This window comes from Peromyscus eremicus, chromosome 4, assembly GCF_949786415.1.
Source record: "Peromyscus eremicus chromosome 4, PerEre_H2_v1, whole genome shotgun sequence".
In the NCBI taxonomy this organism is placed as follows: domain Eukaryota; kingdom Metazoa; phylum Chordata; class Mammalia; order Rodentia; family Cricetidae; genus Peromyscus; species Peromyscus eremicus.
The window spans coordinates 36,828,395-36,852,574 of NC_081419.1; the positions used below are offsets into that span (position 1 = coordinate 36,828,395).

A 24,180-nucleotide genomic window follows, 5' to 3' on the forward strand; every position below is an offset into this window, starting at 1 on the left:
ACTGTCACTATTTTCTTAGTAACGGTCTTCAATAAGATAGTGACTAAAATCCAAGTGAGTATCAACAGCTGAAACTAGAACACAACATTGTTAGCTGTGAAGTATTACATTTCACAAATAAAAAGAAATAATAGCTTCAAAAACTACAGTGACATCATTTTAGGACACTAAGCATCAACATTTCTAAGGAGTTGGTAAATGTTAGTTTTTAAAGTCATATAAAGGAAATGACTATTGAAGATCTCAGCTACCAATTTTGATACATTTGTTATTTCCCCCTAACTGCTTGATAGGAAATAAAAATTTCCACATTTTAAATGAATTTATTTAGCTATGGAAAATTTCACGTTTACTTTCAAGAATCAATCAAAAACTATTCCCTGTCATGTAATTTTAAGTTGTTCTCTTGGTCTTTGTATGGTGGCAGATGCCCGCTCCCTGCCTTCAGACAATGCATTAAGCGGTTCCCTGGGACTTTTGCTTAGATGCCAAGATTGCCCTGAGTTTGCTCTGCCCCAGTAAGTCACATGGTGGCGAAATTCCAGGACAGTAGACTTCTCCTTTGTTTAATCATTCTGCAACACTAGAAGCATTCGAAATGATAAGTTATTGTGAAACTTCTGATCTAATGAATGTATTGTAGATTTTTCATTTGAAAATAAAAGCTGATTTTAAATTCTTCAGACATTGCAATCAGGTTACTATTTTCATACAATTATGGAAATTTAAAATGCAAAGTTAATTGAAAGTATAAAGATGAAAAGCAAGTGCTAGGCTTAAAATAGAGCACGACAGTCATGTTTCACTTAACTCTCAAGGCAGAACATAAATTAAGAATTCTAGATGTGACATGCCAAATATTTTAGACACAGAAGAATGCATACAACAGAATTGGTACTGATTACAAACTTAAACGCACGACTTATAAGGCAAGAAATTCATGCTCAAATGTCGACAACAAATAATGTGCCTCATATTTCAAGGAGTGATGCTGTGTATAAGTTCCATCATTTCTGCATACAGTACTAAAATTCATAATAGCATTCCTAAGCTCTATGCTATACCCGGAGCCAAAATATCCATAAGGCGCAAAACAATGATGTCACTGTGCACCTAGCCTAAGGAGATACTTTTGCTCCCAACAATATTTAAAAGGAACAATTATTACATGACATTCCATTTAAAACATGTAGTATAAAATTGAACTGCATAGGTATGTACAGTAAATCTGCCTTATTCTCTAAATGTTACTCTATTTTTAATAAGTGAGCAGTTTCTATGTCTAACTGTGTTGAGAGTTAAGGAAAAACTATGAGTTCTACTGTTTCCCTTACACATTTGCTGCTCTGTCCTTTAAGATCATTTACTTAGGAATTACAGTTCAGCAGCAAAAGAACAAGCGAAATGTCTCAGAACACACCAATGTGCAGATTTCTCCACAGTGAAATCTGAATCAATAAAATATAAGTTACATTCGCATACTCTCAAATAAATTATAAAACATAACGACAAAAAAATAAAGATGCTAAAACACCCTCTCTTAAAAATCTAGTAAGTATATTCACAAAGCAGTGGTAAATAGAACAGGATGTATTAAGTTTTTATTAAAGATTTGAATATAATCATCTAAGTCAATCATTTCATTTCCTTCATGCAGAAACTGTGTGAAATAAGATAATAAACACAAGCCAGATCACCCCTTCACACAGTTCCTTTTAACATCCATTCACATAGGCGCACCTTTTCGATACTGATAATATAATTAGACTGTAATATCTAAATAAAGATCCTTTCTAAATGTGTTGCAAATTGGAAGTGATTTTTTTCAGACCTATTCTAGAAAGCATTGTCACACAGAACTCAAGACATCCCACTGCATATTTTATCTGTCAATTTACTTTCTTCCCTCATACTCATATGCTTTTTCCCACTCCCAAATTAGACTTTAAAATCCCTGAGGGCAGGACCTATCTATCTTTTTATTCCCTCTTGTACCCAATATTGTGGCAAGTGAGTTATGGGGTGCTCTGTGCTTATAAATGGATGAATGTATGATTGAGAATGGAAATATAGGCAAACCCCATAGTCATCAAGGCATTTTGTTTCTCTTATCTCAACCTAGTCAAATGAAGTGAATCCCATATCATATTGCCATGGTGAAATGTACACATAAAGTTGTATTCTTGTGGAAAACTTAGGTGCATCCTTCAGAACGGGACCCTCCATGTTATACTATATAGAACATCTAAACGCTGGAAAGTAAAATTTTGCCCTACCTGTAATGAAAAGACTGCACTATGCTTGATCAAATATTTGGCCTTAAAGATATCCAGGTAATGTGTCTTTACTGCCAGAACCCTCAAAGAATGGGATGTGCTAGTGTGCAGCATCCCTCTTCAAGACGCTGTCAGAGAACACATCTAGGCAGAAGAATGTTCTGAGTAACGGAGTTTGGGAACACTGAAGGACACGCTAAATCACCTTTACTAAAGCAGTATAGTACATTGGAATGAAATATCAGGTGTCCTGTTAAATATTTCATACCTCAAAAAAGGAGAATAGAGGCAGAGCCTCCAAAACTCTCTACTCACAGTTCTCTTAAAAGGCCAAGAATGTCTTCTAATAACCAATGTGGTCCTCTCTGTACCAGTCAGAGGTTAAACTCTTCTGGAAGAGTTCTCTTAGTTTTTCTCAAATTTTTTCCTTGTTTATCTTTTCATCATTTTATTTCTAAATATGTACCCCAAAGTAATTACATCTTAAGATATACATCTCTAAACAATATATGTTTATACTTGGTCAGTCTTTGGCAATGTTCAGAAAACATTTTTCTCATTAAAGAATGGGATAACGATGACATTTTTATGAGGAAATGATAGTAGATTGGTTTTGAAATTCTAGCAAATCCGTTATGGTCTTACAAAATACTCAATACAGTGTCTCTATGACTAAATTAAAAATATCATGACTGAAGATGCTCCCTCCCGCTTAGGAAGAAAAGAACTGTGGGATCTGAAGAGAATGTGGAGGGCCAGCCAGCTTCACAGTGTTTGTTGTCCCAGGCTTCGTCACCATCTCTGGCATGAGCTCCGTGACTCTGAAACAGTTCACAGTGTTCAAGACATCAGGGACTTCTTTATGATATCAGAAGCAGCAACTCGGTGGCTTTCTAACCACTTTGGGAATGCTGTAGTGGTAATGAAGAGAGTGGCCAGCAGGGAGGAGAGCGCACGCACAGAAAGAATCACCTTGCTCTCAGAACCCGCTGGTGATCTCCACCGTTTCAGGCTTTCAATATTAACATTCTGAGCAAACATTACTTTTCAAGGGTCCAGATAGCTTCTAAAGTTCTATTTTCCTATAATATGCCCTAGTTCACATTTTTCGTATGTTTTCATCACATTTGTGTGTGCTCCTGGTTCAAGTAAAACAATTTATTTTGTTTTGTTTTACTATTTTATGTAGCTTATTTTATATTCATAACATCTTCCTCCTTAAATAAAAAAAATGAGTTGTGTTACCTTTAAAAATAAAATCAATGACAACATGGAGATTGGAAAAGTCAAGACCTGCCCATGCTTAACTTTAGAGTTATCTGTTCATGCTGCCTTTGAGACACCTAAACACTGTCATGAATCATCATTGAGGTAGAACTAAAACAAAACATGGCAAAAAGAAGCAAAAAACATTTACACAAAGCAGGAGACACAAAAGGATGCTGTAGCCAGTTTCCTTTTGTCTGTCTGTGGTACTAGACTTTGCAGTCTTCCTTGACACACAGCTGAGAAATGGTCTTCTTCACGCGTAGGGCTGTCAGGCGGGCTGCCCCATTGGCATACCAGCACTCACGCATAATTCTTCCCATGACCCGGAGTGCCTTCAGGAGAGAAAGACACCGAAGGGTTAAAGGTGCACACAACAGAGTGCAAAAGAAGAAGCAAAATCACGAATCGGGGGTGATTGAGGAAACTGGGCCAAACTTCTGTAAAATCTTTTTAAAAGGCACAAACATTAACCTTGTAAAGACGAGCTTAAATGAAATCATTGATTCTGAGACGTAATGATGGCAATGTCCAAACTCTTCTAAGAAGAGCAATGATAGCTAAGCACTGTGGTGCAAGCTCACAGTACCAGTACTTGGGAGGTAGAGACAGAAGCAGCAGGAATTCAAGGCCAGGCCAGCTAGATGAGGCCCTGTCTCAAACCAAACAGCCAAAAAGTGGCATGAGCCATGGAAGGGTTTGGCAATGGTATGAATTTCCAGTTACATTTCATCAGATGTGCACACACATGAAAAAAGTCATCAAGCTGAAAACTAAGACTTCCACTTTTACCATTCATAATTACATGTTGCAATTGACGATCCTAGAATAAATATAAAAAGTCAGTATGAATGAACTGGCAAAGAAAGAAGGCAGATACTGTGGTGGTTTGAATAAGAGTGTCCCCATGTACTCATGTGCTTGAATGTTTGGCCTATAGAGAGTGGCACTATTAGGAGGTATGGCATGTTGGAGTAGGTGTGGCCTTGTTGGAGGAAGTGTGTCACTGTGGGAGTGGGCTTTGAGGTCTCATATTTGCTCAAATTACCCCCAGTGTGGGAGATAGTTCATTCACTTCCTGTTGCCTGCAGATCCAAGAGGTAGAACTCTAAGCACCTTCTCCAGTACCATGTCTGCCTGCATGCTGCCATGTCCATTGATAATGTCCATAATAATGGACTAAACAGCTGAAACTGTAAGCCAGCCCCAGTTAAATGTTTTCCTTTATAAGAGTTGCCCTGGTCATGATGTCTTTTCACAGCAATAGAAACCTTAACTAAGACGGTTCTTAGAGGAACAATCAATGTAAAAGCATGAGACATGAAGAGACCCAAGGAGTCACTGAAGCTGGGGGAGCTCCAAGTGGCATGTGCTCATCTGTTCTAGAAAATCAGAGATGAGGACCATGTGTGAAAGACAGGAAAGTCAGCCTAAAGCAAAGAGAAGATTTAAAGATGCCCAAAAAAAAGGACCTGAATGTAAACATGAATCTTGAGCTGTTAAGATTGTCCAGCAGGTAAAGGCGTTTGCAACTGAGCCTGGCAACCTGAGTTTGATCTTGGGACCCACATGGTGGAAAGAGAAAACTGACTCTTGCAAGTTGTCCTTTGGCCTGCAGCGAGTGTGCCCTGGTACACAATGCATTCCCACTTACATACAAGAAAATATACATAATAAAAAAATAAATGTATGTTGATGAATCTTTCCCCAAAACCGAGTTTGTAAGGAAAACACTTACTTTAATTTTGGGTGAAAATAAAAATAAAATCTGCCCTAGTTTCTCAGTAAACCTTAACTCATAATAAAATTCTGCACTCAGAGACGGGGAGGGGTACCAGTAAGTAGGAACCAATCGAAAGAATAACTAGCAGGATCAGATCCATAAAACATCAGTGATAAGAAACGTGCATTAAAAGAGAAATAGAAAATCTCTTAATAAAAAAAGGAGACAAAAAAGAGAAATAAAACTTGAACAACCTGTAGGAAAAAAAACAATACTTTCAGAACTAGTAAAAGTTCTTGGTATGAAAATAAAGAATCCAGTGGATAAGTGAAATGGCAGATTAGACATAACTGAGGCAGAAGTCAAGAAGTGGGAAGAAACCTAGGGGATCATGAATACAGGTGCCAACGTAGGAAATATCCATGAAGCAAAGTAGAACCTGGAAGGTTTAATAGCAGCCAACGAGTTTTCCAAAAATAGAAATGGAGACAAGAGAGAAGAATTATCTGAAGACATATTATCACAGAACTTTCTAGAAGAGAGAAATGTCACAAATCCTTAGAATTAGAACAGTCTTGGTCCCAAACAAGTTTAAACTCAAAGCTGGGTGTGATGGTGGCATGCTGTGATGCCAGTACTGAGATGCTGAGGCAGGAGGATTCCTACAAGTTTGGGCTACATAGTGAGAGGTTCCTTCACAATTCCTATAGTACCTATGAACAAAAAGTCTGGCCATATGAAATAGAGAAACTGCGGAGTACAAAAGACAGAAGTTCTTAAAAGCAATTGGAGGGACTGGAGAGAAGCCACAGCTGTTAAGTGCATTTGTTTCTCTTGCACAGGACCTGGGTTTAATTCCAAGTGCCCATATGCTGACTCACAACCATCTATGTCTACAGTTCCAAGAATACAAAGACCTCTTCTGACTTCCCTGGCCACCAGCTTTGCACATGGTATGCATACATACATGCAGGACAAATGTTCATTCACATAAATATAAGACAAATTTAAAGTAAGTAGAAAAGGCATTAAGAGGCAAACATTTATTAAAATCAAAGTTCATTTTTATTTAACCTAAAAAAATTGTATGGAGCAGTTATCACATTCAAGAGTGAGAAAAAAAGAAGTTTTAAGGAGAAAAGGTTGCTCACCACCACTTGCAGGTAACTTAATACCAGAGATCCCAGGACCACAGTAAGAAAGAATAAGCAGATTGCTGTGCCTGTCTAAGTGGACACCACAAAAGAATAAAGAGCTGTATACCTTCCAAACTTTTTGAACATATATATTTACATACTGTGATGAATAATTCTCTTTTTAGATTTTTTAAGTGTGTGTGTGTGTGTGTGTGTGTGTGTGTGTGTGTGTGTATGTCTGTGTGTGTACCAGAAGAAAACATCAAATCCTCTTGAGCTGGAGTTACAGACAGTTGTGAGCCACTATATGGTAGCTGAGAACTGAACTCTGGTTCTATGTGAAAACAGCCAGTGGTCTTAACCACTGAGCCATCTCTCCAGCCCCTGAGATGGATAGTCTAATTGTCAATTGGGCAGAATTTAGAATCACCTTGGTGACACATTAATTTCCAGAATGGTTTAAGAGAAGGAGGAGGATCTACGTTAAGTGTAGGTGAAGCATTCCATGGGCTGACATCCCAGGCTGAGTGAAAGGAGAAAGCAGCTGAGCATCACCATTCTCTGTGTGCTTCCTGACTCTGGACACAGTGTGTAGTGGTTTGAATGAGAACGGCTCCCATAGACTTGTCCACAGTTAATGGAACGGTTTGGGAAGATGAGGAGGTGTGGCCTTCATGGAAGAAGTGTGTCACTGGGAGAGGGCTTTGAAGTTTTAAAAGCTCCCACCATTCCTGTCTCCCTCTCTCTCTCTCTCTGCCTCATGCTGATGGTCAGATGTCAGCTCTCAGCTACTGCTCCAGCACCATGCCTGCCTGTTGCCATGATGGTCAGGGACTCTAATCCTCTGGGACCATGAGACCCCAATTAAATGCTTTCTTTTTTATGCTGCCTTTTGGTCATGATGTCTCCTCATAGCAATAGGAAAGTAACTAAGACACCCTGTGACCAGTTGCCTCGTGTTTCTGCTGCCACGCCTTTTCCTTCAAACGTGAGCTACAGCTAACTGTTCCTCCTTAAGTTCTTTTTTCATGGATTCTGTCACAGCAACCATAAAATTCACTAATACATATAGCAACAGCACTTTTAATAATGCTAACTAAAAATCTCATATGATAACCGATACTAGAATAGACAAAGAAATCCTATTGTATCCACAAGGAAGGATGTTACACAGCAATGAAAATGGACAGATTTCTCTTATGTACACACATATGGTAAAAAAAAAACATTAAAAAGAATATTTGTAATAAGCTTTACTCATAATTTTCATAAGTACATAAATGCAAATATTTTCAAGATACACACACATATGGCAAAATAAATAAGATCAGGGAATAATAAAAAATTATTAATATTAATATTAGCTACTCAGCAAGGCAGTAAATTCCTCAAAGATTTTGGAATGTTTTGCTTTTCAAACTGTGTATTCACGAGTTTTCATTTAATTATTATAGTTTAAACTTTAATAGTTTATATCCCCATGTGCTTAAAACTAATAGTAGCCGGGTGTGGGGGTGCACACTCTTAATCACAGCACTGGGGAGGCAGAGGCAAGTGGATCTCTATGAGTTTGAGGCCAGCCTGGTCTACAGAGTGAGTTCCAGGACAGCCAAGCCTACACAGAGAAACCCTATCTTGAAAAAAAAAAAACAAATAATATTAGAAAAATTAATTCTTTCACTTACATTATACAAGGCTCAAAGCCTGCTTCTCAAGTAAACAGAGTTGAAATAACTACACAAAAGACAAAAATGTTAAGACTTGCCTTAAACAAAAGAGCTAAAATCATGGAAGAGGGAAACAAATGGGGTAAAAAGGTAACTGCATAAAATGATCTTGTAACATAACGAAATAAAAAGTAACAGTGTCACATAAAATGGCCTTATTCGTTATATTCAAAGAAAGCAGAAGGTAAACAGTAGTGGTTGGAAGGGGAGGCTGGAGCATATCACAGGGGAGAACGCTGCCTTTTCTCTCTCTGTCAGAGCTTATGGGAGGCAGAATGAGGACTGAGGACTGTGTCCACCATGCTTTGGTCACAGTCCTGCATTGCTTCTTTTTTTTTTTTTTTTTTTTTGGTTTTTCGAGACAGGGTTTCTCTGTGTAGCTTTGCGCCTTTCCTGGAACTCACTTGGTAGCCCAGGCTGACCTCAAACTCACAGAGATCCACCTGGCTCTGCCTCCCGAGTGCTGGGATTAAAGGCGTGCGCCACCACCGCCCGGCTAAGTCCTGCATTGCTTATGATGACAAGACAGATAACAACGGGATCTAAGGTGAGGGGCCTTTCTGATGAGAAGGGTTAAGCTTCAGACAGTTAGAGATTAAGCATAAGTTACCGATTACAATATTCATCAGCCATTGGTTTGGCCCATGTCCCTCAGTTCCCAGCCCCTTGCAGTGTGGTGGGATGATGTGACTGGTTCTATGAGGCATGAGTGGAAACTGTTAATTCCTTGTGCCAAACACTGAAAAGCCAGTGTGTGCAGCCCTGTTTCCTCTCTGCCAGATACAGAGATCAGGAAACTGCATGGGGATGGCAACACCAAGGAGCAGTGAGAATGACTATTGAGCCACCTCAGTGAAGACATATGTCCCAGACTGTATCACTTAAGTCACAGAGGACTTCAGAGAAGCACTAATGCCCTGTTGTCAGAAGCCACCAGGGCTTCAGGGGTTCATGCCATGGACACATACTGCTAAAATAAATATGGCTAGAATAAAATCCCTCTAAAGACATTTAAAAGAAGGCATCCCTCCATATGAATTACGCAACTGGGTTAAGAAAGAACTGCATATTCTCTGAAAATCCCCACTGATACTAATCTGGAGTAAAATGGAAAGAAATACATAAGAACATAGCTTGTGTTGACCTCTGGTGGATGAACAAGAGGAAGGGAGGGAGAAGAGGGAGGTGGAGAGGAAAAAAGAGGAGGGAGGAGGAAGAGGACGCTGGAGGGGGGACATAATAAATAGCCTTACTTCACAGCTTTGCCACTGGTTTGGTATATTTGGTCGGAACTTCTGGTCACAAACAACCTTCCTCATGTCTTCTATGGAAGGATCCGAAGGCACCATGTCATAATAAGGCAACTGGTACTCCTCAACAATTCCTACAAGAAATTTACAAAATAAATTTTCCTACATATAGAATCAATAGTGATGTGTATTTCAAATTAATACACTTAGTTCTGCGAGGCACATGTCATATCCTGGAAAAGTGGAATCTCACTTTTGTTAAAATAATATATCACTATAAAGCAGGATTCAGTTCAAATTACTCAATTAAATATGTATATAAAGTTATGACATTTTATAATATAAAACAAATTTTATAAAATGTAAAATTAATATAGTTATTATATGTAATACCTAAAATCCTGCATTAATGTATATAATTTTATAATAATACAAAATAAAGTAAATATGTCTCCAATAAAATGTTGTGACTTTTATTTTCATATATTATCATTTTATGGTTCAAAAATAACCCTAATTGCCATATTTATAGCATAACATCAGCACACTGTAAATAAAGTATATCTATCTATCAAAACAGCATTTTGGATTTGAAATTTTTAGGTTTCTGGCTCAGCCGATGTGGTACTGCTTCCAAGCCTGGCAAAGTGATCCAATCTCCAGATCCCACTGGGTGGGAGAAGAAAATCCAATCTCAGAAGCTGTCCTCTAACCTCCACATGAGCTCATTGCCATAGCATATAGACACATACACACATACACACACACACACACACACACACACACACACACACACACACACACCTGCTAAACCAAGGAAGGCTTCATCCTAAGTATGTCTCACAAGAGATACTCGGTAAACTGCTTGATATGAGCATTTAACTTTTTCTCCACTGATGCAACAATTTCATTAGACTGCATTAGCAGGGGTTCCCTTACCAATTTCTAAGCTGCAGGGAGCAGTAGAGGGCAAGAGGTGAGCTATCACTCACTTCCCCACTCCATTTTATCCATCCCTGTATTGTATTTACATCACAAGAGAGAAAAGAGGAAAAGCCTGAACAACGGAAGGCTGCTAGTCCTGCTGCCTTGCCAAGTCACTTAGCTTCTTTGGGATAAGAGTAGGGATACCAGCTGCTTGCAAACTCCAATCAGATCATTTTCGAGGGACTTAAAATAATCATTACGGGCATCAGAATGATCAGAACTGTCACCCACATCTAAGCAGAATTCAAATGATACCCCACACACACACTCTCCAAAGGACGCTTCACTTCTGTCCTGAAAAAAAAAAATACTGAAAAAAATTCTCTTAACTATTCAGAAACAATCCAGTGTACTAACAGGAAAATACAGAAAATCACATCTTGTACTCAGTGTCAAGGGAAGGGTAACAAAAGGATATCTCCAAAATCTTACCTCCAATCGAACACCTTCGAGCTATCTCCCAGTAAACCAGCCCCACCGAATAGATGTCAGCTCGCTTGAAGGACTCAAAGATGCTCACATTCATTGTATCATCAAGCATTTCAGGAGCCATATACCTTCAAAAATGTGCACATTGAGATTCGGTCCAGTAAACCACAATTTTAATGCATCGTGATACAAAACATAAATTAAGATTGCTCACATAAATTTCAAAGGTACAGCTCAGATACCATAATAGGGTGAAATTAAAAAACACAGCTATTGACTCAACCATCGTTCTTAAACATGTTAAATGAAATTAAAGGTCACACAGTTTTACATTGTAGCAAGACTGCCAGTAGCCTAGTACTTGGAAAGAATAAACTGGGAAGGTCAGTGAGCAAAGCGTTCAAGAACAGAGATGGAGCTCACTCAGCATCCCAAGAATCTGTCATCACAGAAAGTTCCTGTCTGACAAGCAGTGGGCTTCACTCACCACAGAGAGCTGTCTCCAACACAAGGAAGGCTAGATGCTCTTCCACAAATACCTTCTCAGAATGAAGAATTCTACTGTACACTGTGCCAAGAATAGTATAGCCTTGTTTGAACAAAGCTTAAGGGTAGAAGTCCTGGAGTCACAGGACCTGACTGAGCCCAACTGGCCCATACAGAGTTGGGCGTTTTCCCAGAATATATACTCTGGAGTTCTTTTCAAAGTGTTGGACTCCTCCAAAGGAAATCAGCACCCAAGTCCTGCCTGAGGGCCCCTGATGCAGAAATAGTCAGGTGGGTGTCCTTACTGAGAAAAGAAGAGGGGTCCGTTAAGACTGCTCATTCTTACATGCTTCCCTGGAATGTCTGTGACCTCAATCATGTCTACCAGCAGACAGCCAATGGCTTGCAGGCACTGTCCTGAAATCTCGGCTGGCTTGGTGGCCAGCTCTACCTCCTTAGAAGTTCTCTATTCTCCAGTGATGTAACAAGTTCAGGAAAATATTTTGATTATTGTGATTTCAAGCTCAAGAGCTCTGGAATTATGAAAAAGTAGCATGAAGCATGGAACTCAGGTAAATGAGAGAGAGAAGACTAGCTAAGGAGCCACCTGCTGGTCAAAACAATGAACACACCAGAAGTTCATGACTGATGATGAGCCTGTCATAGCCACAGCTGTGTGGAGTGTGCTCCTTATCACTCCATGCTTCCCCCTAGCTTTATTATCTTCTGTCCCTTGAAAGTAAAAATTGTGTTCAAATGCATATTATCTCAAGCGCATCATTCTGGGACACCAAGAACAAGTCCAGCTATGGGTAAGATATAAATTGATACACTATATCTTTGTGTGTTAAGGGAATAGACTATCACACATGTGGTTTTATTATATAGTATCCCTAACCTATCTCCTCCAATACATTGATTTTGCATGTGTTCTTTAAAACCTGAGCCTATACATCAAGACCTGACTTGTAGCTCACTGATGAGGCATGAAAGTGCTGGAGTTTCTAAAAGGATTAGTATCAGCTCAGGACTCCCAAGGCCAAGTTCTCAGCACAAAGGAGATTGATGTTATGGGAATTTGGCCATTAGGGGCAGGGAATAAGAGACAAAAATAGAGGATGAGGGAGAAGGGGAAGGGAACAAGGGAAAGGGCAGGGGTATTTGTCCTGGAGGACAAAGGACTGCCTCTGTCTGGATAGAGAGGGACAGATGTGATTAACAGGAAAATGATGGCTTATAAAGGTAAAGGGGAAACCGTGTGTTAGGATGTGGTGTTTAATTTTAATTGGGCATGTTAATTAGGTGAGCCAAAGGAGGCTTTTGATTGCTGGACCTCAATACTTTGATAGCTGGATCATGGTAGTCAGCTTCCGGAGGAGAGATTGGCTAAATAAGGGAGCAGACCTTGGTGGCTGGCTTCAGGAATGTCATCTAACAGTTTTTAGCAAGGCCAGAGAATGGGGAAGAAGTTCAAGGCCTGCCAGAGCCATGTTTGCCATGCTCAAGCTGGCTAGAGTCCCTTCAGTTCCTATATATGACTGAGGTGGTTTCTTTTCTACAGAAGAGGCATCCCAAAACTGTGTCACATAAACATGGCATGCCGTCTTCTCTTCCACCACGACCCTTAACTAGACTCTGCAATCAATGGCTACTTCACCAGGAGAAGAAGTCAACTCTCCCACTTTGTCATCATCATGGTTTCTCAATGTCTCCACAAAGAGTTCTTGGGTTTTTTTAGACCTAAGGTTCTTCACATTTGGATACACACCGTAGGCACTCATGGTGTTTGATCAATCATATAAACTCTAGTAAGCTACCAGCGAAAGTCATCTTACCTCTTCGTTCCCACTTTGGGATTCTGGGGTATGTCTATAGTGTTCATGATTGAGTCATGTTTCACAGCCAGCCCTAAGTCAGCTATGGCACAAGTGTCACATTTTTTCACTAAGATATTCTTTGACTTTATATCTCGATGAGCAATAGCAGGCTTACCTACAAAACACAAGAAAAGTGTATTCATATTTTCCCCTACTGAAGATGGAGTCTTCTGAATCCAGTCCCTTAGAAGACTTAGCTCAAATGTCTTCCCCTCAGACACATCTTCCCTGACTGCCCCCCAAGTCCAGAAGAGCAGCAGTTTGCTTTGGAGAGACATGCAGTCTTCTGGCTAAACTCCAAGCTAAGTGAGGGTAGTCTCTTGCTTTATACTCAAGCAGTTCCAATGTACAGAGCACCATGTGACAGTTGTGGTCACTAACAATGAGGTTTTCAATAAATGAGTTCAGGTCACTACTATGTGTGGTCCACAACAAGGCAAATGTTTTCTAATAAAACACATCTCAAAATTTTATTACTCTACTCTAGCAATTCTCAAATAAGAACAAAAGACCCATAAGGGTCTTTAAAATTACTACATATCTACCTATCTGGCTCATGTCATCATTTCTCCAATTACTTCAACCAAAACCATATAATGGGACAGATGGGATAAAGAGCACGTGTGAAATAAGCTAGATATTAAAACTATTTTTTAAAATGTAAAACAAAACCACTATTTTCACTACATTGCATTAGAAAAAAAAGTTGTAAAATATTTGGAAGCTGTTATTCACATTAATATTCAATTGGATAATTACAGTTCTTGAAATACACAATTTTTTAATTTCTCAATGAAAAGTTTTTAATATGGAATGGATTAATGAATATAACCTACAGTTACCAAAACTTTGGGGAGCTCAATAATTTCTAAGAGCATACAGGTGTCATGAACTGGGTGACCTGTTTAGACAAATGACTTTTGAGAGTCAGTTTCCTACAGGCTCAGTAAACTGGCAAAGCAGAGGATATTATTTAACTTTCAAGTAGGATATTCAAATATTCTCTTTTTTAAAAAATCTTTTTGAGACAGTTACAGCCTAGTATGGAATTTACATGTAACCCAGGATGGCGTCAAACTCACGGAAATCCTTCTGCCTCAGCTACCCCCACCCACCCTCAAATATTCTTCCATGGTCATGTTATCTTTCCCAGCCATATTTTAATTATCAGAAGAAAGCATTTATACCATCTGCAGAATGTGAATATATAGCCTTTGTCAGCAAAAGAAGACCTTTAGGTCTATGGACTAACGGCATGGATGGAGCCACCAGGGATAAAAATACATCATGAATAACGTGTGGTGCTGAGTATGAGAAACTTGTTTGCAGCATGACAAGAACCTCACTTTTATGAAGTACCTCCATTGTTTCTCTGTGTTTGATGACTGTAAAGAACTAAAACAAAGTCAATCCTAAGGCCAGCTTTCTGGAAGGAGATACATACCTTGAGTACCAACGATCTCCATATGTAGGTGAGCCAAACCACTGGCTATGGAAAGTGCCAGCTTGATCATCCCAGCCACGGTTACTATGTTTCTATTCAGATAGTCATATAAGGAGCCCTGTTCATGATACTCTGATACAAGCCAAAGTTGAGTCCAAGTTCCATTATCTAATGAGAAAATATCACTTGTTGTAAATGTTGAGAAGGCCAGCAAGCACTTTTAACAACAACAGCATTTAAAGTTCATCTGTGCCATTTACAAAACAAAGTTAATTCTTTCAGCAAGGAAGCTGAAGCTAAAGAAGTATAAAGTTCTCAATGAGTTATTGAAGGTGTGGGTATGGAGGAAGCTTCCATGGAAACAGAAAGTCGTGGAAGGTGGTCTAACAAACGAGCAAACTCGTTGCCTGCTTGCCTTCATCAGTAGTTGCTGGTGAGAGTTACCACAGTATATGGGAAACTTTGGAAAGATGAACTGTGGGAGCAACTTCGAGAGGCACGTTTGGCCTCAGCCTTGTCCATCACTCTTAAGCTTTTCAGAAAGATTAAACTAATAAAGACAATAAATATAACAAATTTACACAAACTACTATTACTACCACAGGAGTGCTGATGTTCTAGCAATGTCCATGATGTTTGCCTTTAAAAATAGGAAATTATGTGCTCCCGTTTTAAAAAGAGCTAGGTTCTATGATATGATGGCTAGATATTCTCAGATAGCATACCCATTTAAACAAAAAACCTAGCATTTTATAAAGACTTTTAACAGATGAGAAATTAGCCCGAAGTTCCTCTGTGTAACAGCACTGCAACAATGAGTTGTAGCTTTCTATACCAAGTGTCTCTGACGGTATAGGCAGCCTTGGCCAGCTCTGGGACTCAACTGGACTCGGCAGTGAGCGTTTTGCTTAGATGCGTTCCTGGCAGGTGCTGTGTGTTCTCCAACGATTTCATTTCCACAACCAGGCAGGAAGAAAGCTTCATGCGGTACAAAAGGCAGGATAGTATAAAGTTCGCTAATGACCCACCACACATTAACCTCACCCTCAGACTCTCCCTGCTGACACCTGCACCTGGCTATGCTCTCTCACAACAAGGTCTTTGTTAGACACTCTGCTGCAATGTAAACTGTAAATGTTACATGCATAAAGAACTTGTAAAGATGAATGTGATATTGGAGACCATTTGGTATTCATACAAAGTGACTAACAAGGAAGGATATGACTGAGAAAAGCCAGTTAAGCAAAGGAAACAGGGGCTGGAGAGATGGCTCAGACATTAAGATCTCTGGCTGCCCTTCTAGAGGACCCAGGTTCAATTCCCAGCACCCACTATGTAGCTCATTGTAACTCCAGCTCCAGGTAATCCAACACACTCATACAGACATGCATGCAGACAAAACACCAATGCACATAAAATAAAATAAAATAAAATAAAATAAAATAAAATAAAATAAATCACAAGGAAGCAAAGATGAAAGATGACCTCTTTATGACAGATTTGTATGTAAGCCAGCAAGCACTGTGATTAAAATAGATCCTCAAGATAAGCTATGTGGCTGGTCACCACTGTGCTGATACCACTGCTGGTTAACCTTACCAGGAAATAACACAGCTCAAGATTAGCAGGGGGAAGCGGTTCTTAACCTTGGAACAGTGTCTGTTTTTTCAAAACTCTGGATATGGTGTCAAAGTATATGTTCTTAAGAACTTGGAAAAAGGGACTGGAGAGATGGCTTAGCAGTTAAGAGCACTGGCTGCTCTTCCAGAGGAACTGGGTTCAATACCCAGCATCCACATGGTGGCTCCCAATAATCTGTAACTCCAGTTCTAGGGGAGCCAACAACCTCTTCTAGCTTTGCTGGACACTAGACACAGACATACATACAAGGAAACTACCCAAACACATGAAATAATAATAATAATTTGTAGTAGTAGTAGTAGCAGTACTATCATTACTATTATCATTAGCAGCAGCAGTAGTAGTAGTAGTAGTAGTAGTAGTAGTAGTAGTAGTATTTTTATTAGTATTGTCATTTCAATTTTACTCTCTTTCCTTACAAACCATAACTAGGAAGCATAATTCTGGTCAATAAATGCTAAGCCTCTAATTAATAATAAATAAAATCATGATAATGTTACTATTAGACAAAACTAATTTTTTTTAAATTCTCAGGAAATAGTAGATGTGTAAAATTCATAGATATTTAGTTTAACCTTTTTTGTGTGTGCTTTTTGATGAGATGGTAACTGTGGCTTCATTGAAGTTCTTCATAGATACTGATTAAAGTTCTAATTTCCAACCTGACTGGGCTGAGTTTTCTCACTCCTGTCTGCATTTCCCTTTTGTCGTACAGCAAATGGGCCAAAGCATTTTAGGAAGAGGAAAGAGAAGGAGATAATCCACTAACTGCATCCCTTCCTCACCACCAAACACATGCACAGTATTTGAGATAATCCACTAACTGCATCCCTTCCTCACCACCCAACGCATGTGCAGTATTTGAAGAGTACTGACTTTAAATACCAGGGAGATGATCTGTTTTGTTCCAGGACATTAAAACAACCCACAATTATTTATCTGTCAGGGTTAAACTTCAAATTCTGAGGCATGGTCAAGTTGACAATGAAAGAAAACTCCGCTACCAATCTCCTGCCCCGTTCTCTCAGTCTGGAGGGGACGTATGCTGAAAACTGTACACACAATGCCTGTGATACAGATTCCATCCCAGCTGGTAAACAGCAGCCACTCGAAGTTCTAATGCCGTCCCACTGCAGCACACCCAAATGCCCTCCACAGTCCAAGATGCCTCTAGATGTTTGCATGACCCAGGGTGACTGAAGACAGGATAACTAGGCCAGTAGGTTTCCTGAGGACCGGCTTGCAGATGGCTGGTCCCTGACCAGTACCAGTTATCTAATATTTTGAAACACAGGCTTCACTGCATTATCACAACTCCACGCTGACCATTTGCTGCTGCACTTCACTGCTTGGTTACGAGCATTTACTTGTTGGAAAAGAGAAGAGAAGTTTCTTGATAAAGAAGATAGACTGGTGTATGCTTTCTGGAGTCAATGTGATGGCCCCCCTCTATCTCACATGCAATCTGACATTTTTCTTGCTGACTGTGGTGAGAGCAACCTTACCTTTGTTGTCAGCTGCAATGAAGCCAAGGATGTTCTCATGTCTCAACATCACTGTCTGATAAATTTCTGCCTCCCGAAACCAAGATCTTTCATCTCTGGAGGAGAATATTTTCACAGCCACATCTTCCCCACACCATCTTCCGTGCCACACTTCCCCAAATCGACCTTTTCCTACTATTTCTTGAAGTACAATAGTCCTTGCAATTGTTCTTTGCACCAAAAGAGGCAGACCTAGTCAAGGGAGAGGCAGACCAGTTATTCCAAACAAAAGTCACAGTGATGGCCGCTATTACATAAAAAGCGAACACCTAAGCACGTTAGCAATTGTATTAAAGTTGACGAAATAAGCATCAATACAACAAACTTTAATGACAAGGCATGACCTATAAAATGTCCTAAATTATTAATTTCTCTTCTCTTATTCACAAACAAAGCTTTCTGAACACAGCCTGCTGCTGCAGATATCTGCTTTCTAAGGATTGTGGCAAATCCCTTGAATTTCCCATAAAGCCAGTCCGATTACTAAGGACTCAAAGGAAAAACATGCATGGCTAACATTTAAAATAAAATGCATAGCTCCTGTACTACTGTGAAAGGAAAATAATTTTTTGTGGATTTTTTTTTGCAAAACAAAATTAAAATGTGCATGTAAGGAATCAAATTCAATGACTGAGTGAGATAAGCATGTTACAGTAAGAATATGTTATCTGTGAAATAAACAAATTCAAGGAAAACCTGTTCTGTGGATATGTATAATGCTCATAATTTTTTGTTGTAGTTGTTTTGAGACAGGGTCTTACTATGTATCCTTGGCTGCCCTGGACCTCGCTATATGGACTAAGCTGGCTTCATACTCATAAAGACCTGCCTGCCTTTGCCTCCCAAGTGCTGGGACTAAAAATGCCTACCACCATGCCCAGACTGGTCGTCATTTTTAAAATAGTGACTCTACTTCTAAAATTCTATCCTATAAAATTAACTCAAAATGTAGAGAGTCCGTGTAAAAATATCGAATACAACATTGTTATCAATAATAAACAAAAAGGAAACCTTTCAAGTAAGAAGACATTTGTGAAATATGATGCAGATACACAAGCACAGATAAGTAAAGACCTAGGTTCCAGTTTCACCTATGACATCTAGTCACCATGGTCAGGTTACTTAACTTCTGTGAGCTTTAGCACCACCATTCTCTGGGAAATGGGACAGTCTGAGAGTTAATAAGGAGGTTAAGGAGTTAGCACTGTACCGGGCATAATGCCTAATCAATAATGGTCACCCTCAATCTTACAGAAACGTCAGCATGGATCATCTAAGATTAACACTGCTGCTGCTGCTAATAAAGTGCATTCCAATGACACTGGAATCTGCTCTGCTACAATGTTAAATGAGAACAGTGTAGTAAATTTTATCTGTATGAGTGTGTAGCTTTTCAAACTGCACAGACAAAAGACGGAACCATTTGGTGGAATCAGAGTGAGTTATAATATTCTTCCTTCTCATTTGCTGTATTTTCAACATAAGGTCCATAAGAAGGTTTTATTATTCCTATAATTGTATTGTTAGAAAGCAAATAGTTAAAGAGGCTACAAGATGAGTGTATTCTAGAATGCCAGCTGGGTTATTGTCACTGTCCTCAGGTGGCTAGAGAAAGTAATGCCATGCTTCTTGGGGGCATTGTCCCCTGATCCAAGAATGAGCCAGTGTTTACACAGATGTTCTCATCTCCAGGAGAACCACCCACAATGGTAAATAGGCACAGACTATAAATTCACTGGTATGAGCCTCAACAATTAGTCACCGAGCCCCACAGTCCGAAAGTTCTTTTGGAACCATCTGGTTCAACCTCATCATTTATCGATGAGAACATTGGAGCCTGACAGCAATCAGACTTAAAGAGAGTCTGCTGCTGCCGAAGGCTGACCCAGAGTGCTTTGTCCCCCATCTGAGGACAGACTTGTGTTCCTTTCTGTGGGAAGGAAGACATCTGACAACAAATAGCCATGGTTATCTTTCTAGGCTTCCGCCAATGTTTTTGGCCCAAAATTATTATTTTAATTATTAAGTCAAATCTCAGTGTCACTCTCCCCACATCATCATTGACAAAAAAAGAAAGAAACCAGTAAGACGGTGTTATAACTCACTCTGATTCCACCAAATGCAACACCCAATTGCCAGACAAAGGACATCACATCATGTAAGGGGACCAGTGGGGTGAGCCAGGGAGATACTGCTTCAGCTGACTCAGTACCTTCCAAAGCAAAGAACAAAGTAAATCTGAGTAGTTTTTGTGCTACACAGCTTCAGGCTGCATTTGAACAGAAACTTTGACTCTTGCCATGAGTTCATTTTAATCTTTTCTCCAGGGATTATAGCAGCCGATGTCTGGCTTGTGTCCCCATCTGTCAGAACATTCCACCGTAAGACAAAGAAGCAGGCTTTCTACTTCCGTGAAAGCTGCCTGAGACAGAGCCCACTCTCAAGCTCGGTCCACTAAAACATCATTTATTTTCACTTTGCAGGCTCTCCATCTCTTTGAAATTTGTCCCTGACCTGGTCAGGGCTAAGCTTCGTAATCAGGGTTTTTCAATATCCGACAAAGCTGCCTCAGATTCAAGGTCACTAGCCAATTGAGAAAGGCAGAAAGAAAGCAGGCTGGTCCAGTGTCCTCCCCACGGGCGAGCTATTGTGGCAGAAGCATTGCTGAAGGTAAACCTGTTCTCTGATGATTAAAGGCATGTGCTTTGAGCTAAGGGTTACCGCCAAACAAACTGGCTTAACAGAGACAAAAATGCCTAAAGCTTGTTCGAATGTGTCCTTAAAGAAATGTATTCAGGAGCAAAACCTGGTGATGCAGGCCTGTATCCTCAACTATTTGGGATGCTGAGGCAGGGCTAGCCTGGACAAGTTAGTGACTCCCCCTCCCCACAGCACACACATACAAAGCCTAGGATGTAGTTCAGAGAAAGAACACTTCCCCAGCTTGTGATGTGTGAGACCTGGGTTTAATCTTCACAGCAAAAATAAAAAGAAATTATCTGGCCTTGTGCATGGTTTTCTTCTTCCTTCAGCAAAATGTCTTAGTATAATCTCAAAAGGAAGAATCCAGAAGCCAATAGATTCATATTCATGCTCAAAGATACACTTTTAAAAACATTTAACATGAATTTTTCTTTAATTTTTTTGTTACATGTATAATATAAATATATGCATATAACATATATAAATACAACCCAATGAGTCCGTGTGGTGTTTGTCTAAGCGTGGAGAGATTTGAGGCTCCATGAGATTTCCCCTTCCACGTTAGCGTGTTTATTGGTGTTGTCCTTGTTCAGATCTTGTTCAGGCAGCCATGTAGTTGAGGTATCATATATGAAATTTCCCTGCCATTTCTAGGAGACACAATCTCATAGAAGACTTCCTGGTCCTCTGGCTCTCACAATCTTTCCTCCTCATCTTCTGTGATGTTCCCTGAGCCTCAGGTGTAGGAGTTGTGTTAGAGATGTATGCCCTAGAGCTGAGCACCCTGGCATCAGTTATTTATGGGTTTTGAACAGTTGTAACTCTTTGTAATGGTCTCCATCTGCTGGAAAAAAATGCTTCCTTGGTGAGGGATAAGAACTATACTAATCGAGGTCTGTGCCACATGCCAAAATTTTGGTTTTCATGTTCAGCTCATGGTGCTTATTAAAAAATGTAATAGCACTTCTTTATTTGTGTGTGGGGGGAGAGTACCATAAGGACTGTGTAGTCAAAGAACAACCTATAGGGGTTGGCTCTCTCCTTCTATCATGTGGGTCCTTGGAAATTGAACTCAGGTCTTCAGTCTTGGTGGCAAGGGCCTTTACCCAGTAAGCCATCTTGCCAGCTCATTACTCCTTTCTTAAATTAAATATCTAGTTTTCTGTGTATTAATTTGTATTATTTTTACATGGAGGAGAAACCCTTGGTCAGATTCAGTACACTTAGAGAGTAGGATAATATATAAACACCATGACCAAAAGCACCATAGGGGAGGAAAGGATTCATTTGGCTTACACTTGCAGATCACAGTTCATCACTGAAGGAAGTCAGGGCAGGAAATCAAGGCCGGAGGTTGGAGGCAGGAACTATGGAGAAACATTGCTTGCCGCGAAACTCTCTGTGCTGTTCTCATCTAGCTTTCTCGTACAGCCCAAGACCATCTGCCCATGGCTGGTACCACCTACAGTGGGCTGTGCTCTCCTCCATCACTTAGCAATCAAGACAATTCCCCTATAAACACGCCCACAGGCCAACATGAACCAGGCAATCATTCAGCTGAGGCTTGTCCCTTCAGATGACTCTAGGTTGTGTCAAGTTGACAATAAAGATGAACTAGGATAGGACCTAATATCATCAAGTGAATGAAAATATTTCTGTGGGTAATAAGTAGAAGGTTGTTCGGTCCTTTGAGAATGATAAAGAATATTATTCTTTCCAGGTCTGTGAAGAATTGTGTTGGTATTTTGATGGGGATTGCATTGAATCTGTAGATTGCTTTTGGTAAGATTGCCATTTTTACTATGTTAGTCCTGCCTATCCGTGAGCATGGGAGATCTTTCCATTTTCTGACATCTTCTTCAATTTCTTTTTTCAGGGACTTAAAGTTCTTGTCATATAGGTCCTTCACTTGCTTGGTTAGTGTTACCCCAAGGTATTTTATGTCATTTGTGGCTATAGTAAAGGGTGATGTATCTCTGATTTCCTTCTCAGCTTCTTTGTCCATTGTATATAGGAGGGCTACTGATTTTTTTGAGTTGATCTTGTATCCTACTATGTTGCTGAAGGTGTTTATAAGCTGTATCAGTTCCTTGGTGGAATCTTTGGGGTCGCTCAAGTATACTATCATGTCATCTGCAAATAGGGAAAGCTTGACTTCTTCCTTTCCAATTTGTATCCCCTTAATCTCCTTATCCCGGGTGGATCTCTGGGAGTCCAATTATCGAGAATGAGGAGGGTTTATATGAGCAAGAATTGTTGAGACCAAGGTTGGATAAAGCACAGGGACAAATAGCCAAACGAATGGAAACACATGAACTATGAACCAATGGCTGAGGGGTTACCAACTGGATCAGGCCCTCTGAATGGGTGAGACAGTTGATTGGCTTGATCTGTTTGGGAGGCATCCAGGCAGTGGGACCGGGTCCTGTGCTCATTGCATGAGTTGGCTGTTTGAAACCTGGGGCCTATGCAGGATCGCTTGGCTCGGCCTGGGAGGAGGGGACTGGACCTACCTGGACTGAGTCTACCAGGTTGATCTCAGTCTGCGGGGGAGGCTTTGCCCTGGGGGAGGTGGGAATGGGGGGTGGGCTGGGGGGAAGGTGAGGGAGGCGGGAGGGGGGAGAACAAGGGAATCGGTGGCTGATATGTAGAACTAAATTGTATTGCAAAATAAAAATAAAAAAATTTTAAAAAATAATAAAAAAAGAAAAAAAATCCCCCAAAAAAAGAAAAAAAAGAGAATGATAAAGAAATGTGTTTCTAGAAACTAAGCATAAATCAGAGTTCTTTGTGCCTAGAATGTTGGCAGTACTCAAAATTTTGGGATATAATAGGTCTCAACATGTAATACCCCAAGAAGCTGAGTTTAAATACTGAAGAATATTGCTTTAAAGATAAGCCTTCTACACAGTGACATAATTTGGATTCCAACTTTAAATGCTTGTAATTTCAGGATATTTCTTTCATGGTTTCCTTTGTAAAAACATCTCACTTGATGTTACAGTGACAGCCTGGACCATTAGACTTCTCTGGTCAGCAAAATTGTGGTCCTTTCTGATGTATCCAGACTGCTTCCTATTAGATATGGGTGACCATACGAATGTGATGTTGTTTCCCCACCTGCCTCTGTTAACTGTGTCTGCCTTGGTGCTACTCACACCCACCAGTGGGAGAGTTCCTCAAAGCTGTGTGTTTTGTTTTATTTCCTTTCTTTTCATGTTTTTCAAGGCAAGATTTTGCTACAAAGCCCAGGGTTAGTCTCTAACGTGGGAGGCTCCTACTGTAGCATCCCTAATACTGAGAATACAGACAGGTACCACCATCCAAGCCCGGTTGGAATAATGAATGGCACTAATGATCCCTCTAAAGCAAGAAGAGATGTAGGAGCTTCTGAAGTGGCTTGTCTGGGTATCCTCTTGGTCATATTTTTGCAAAGCCAAGGGCCAAGAGTCTCTAGAAGTTCAGATGGGAAGAGAGGAGTCCTTGTACCTGCAGAGAAATCCTGCTCTGCCCCTACTCCCCGAAGTGTTTTGTGCTGTGAAAAAGGCTCTTTTATTCCATGATGCAGTCTGGCCCTTGGAACTTCATCAGTCGTCTGAATCCGTTAAAGAAGAAAAGGTATTGGTAACAATACGGTAACAGTGACTAGATCACCTTGAGCCACAGGAGCGAGCTAGGACTACCGTGAGCT

At 40.0% G+C, this 24,180-nt stretch overlaps 1 protein-coding gene across 1 annotated transcript in view; it reads right to left on the reverse strand.

Moving 5' to 3' along the window:
* Window positions 1-2,767: 2,767 nt before the first annotated feature.
* The window catches only part of Acvr1c (activin A receptor type 1C), a 43,361-nt gene continuing 21,948 nt past the window's right edge, over window positions 2,768-24,180 (reverse strand). Inside the window, exons 3-8 of the mRNA XM_059260484.1 lie at window positions 17,748-17,978; window positions 14,602-14,769; window positions 13,116-13,272; window positions 10,798-10,922; window positions 9,382-9,512; window positions 2,768-3,877 (exon numbers count right to left, since the gene is read on the reverse strand). Of these exons, the coding sequence (XP_059116467.1) occupies window positions 3,752-3,877; window positions 9,382-9,512; window positions 10,798-10,922; window positions 13,116-13,272; window positions 14,602-14,769; window positions 17,748-17,978 (938 nt within the window). The 3' untranslated portion in view covers window positions 2,768-3,751. The remainder of the gene's footprint in view (window positions 3,878-9,381; window positions 9,513-10,797; window positions 10,923-13,115; window positions 13,273-14,601; window positions 14,770-17,747; window positions 17,979-24,180) is intronic.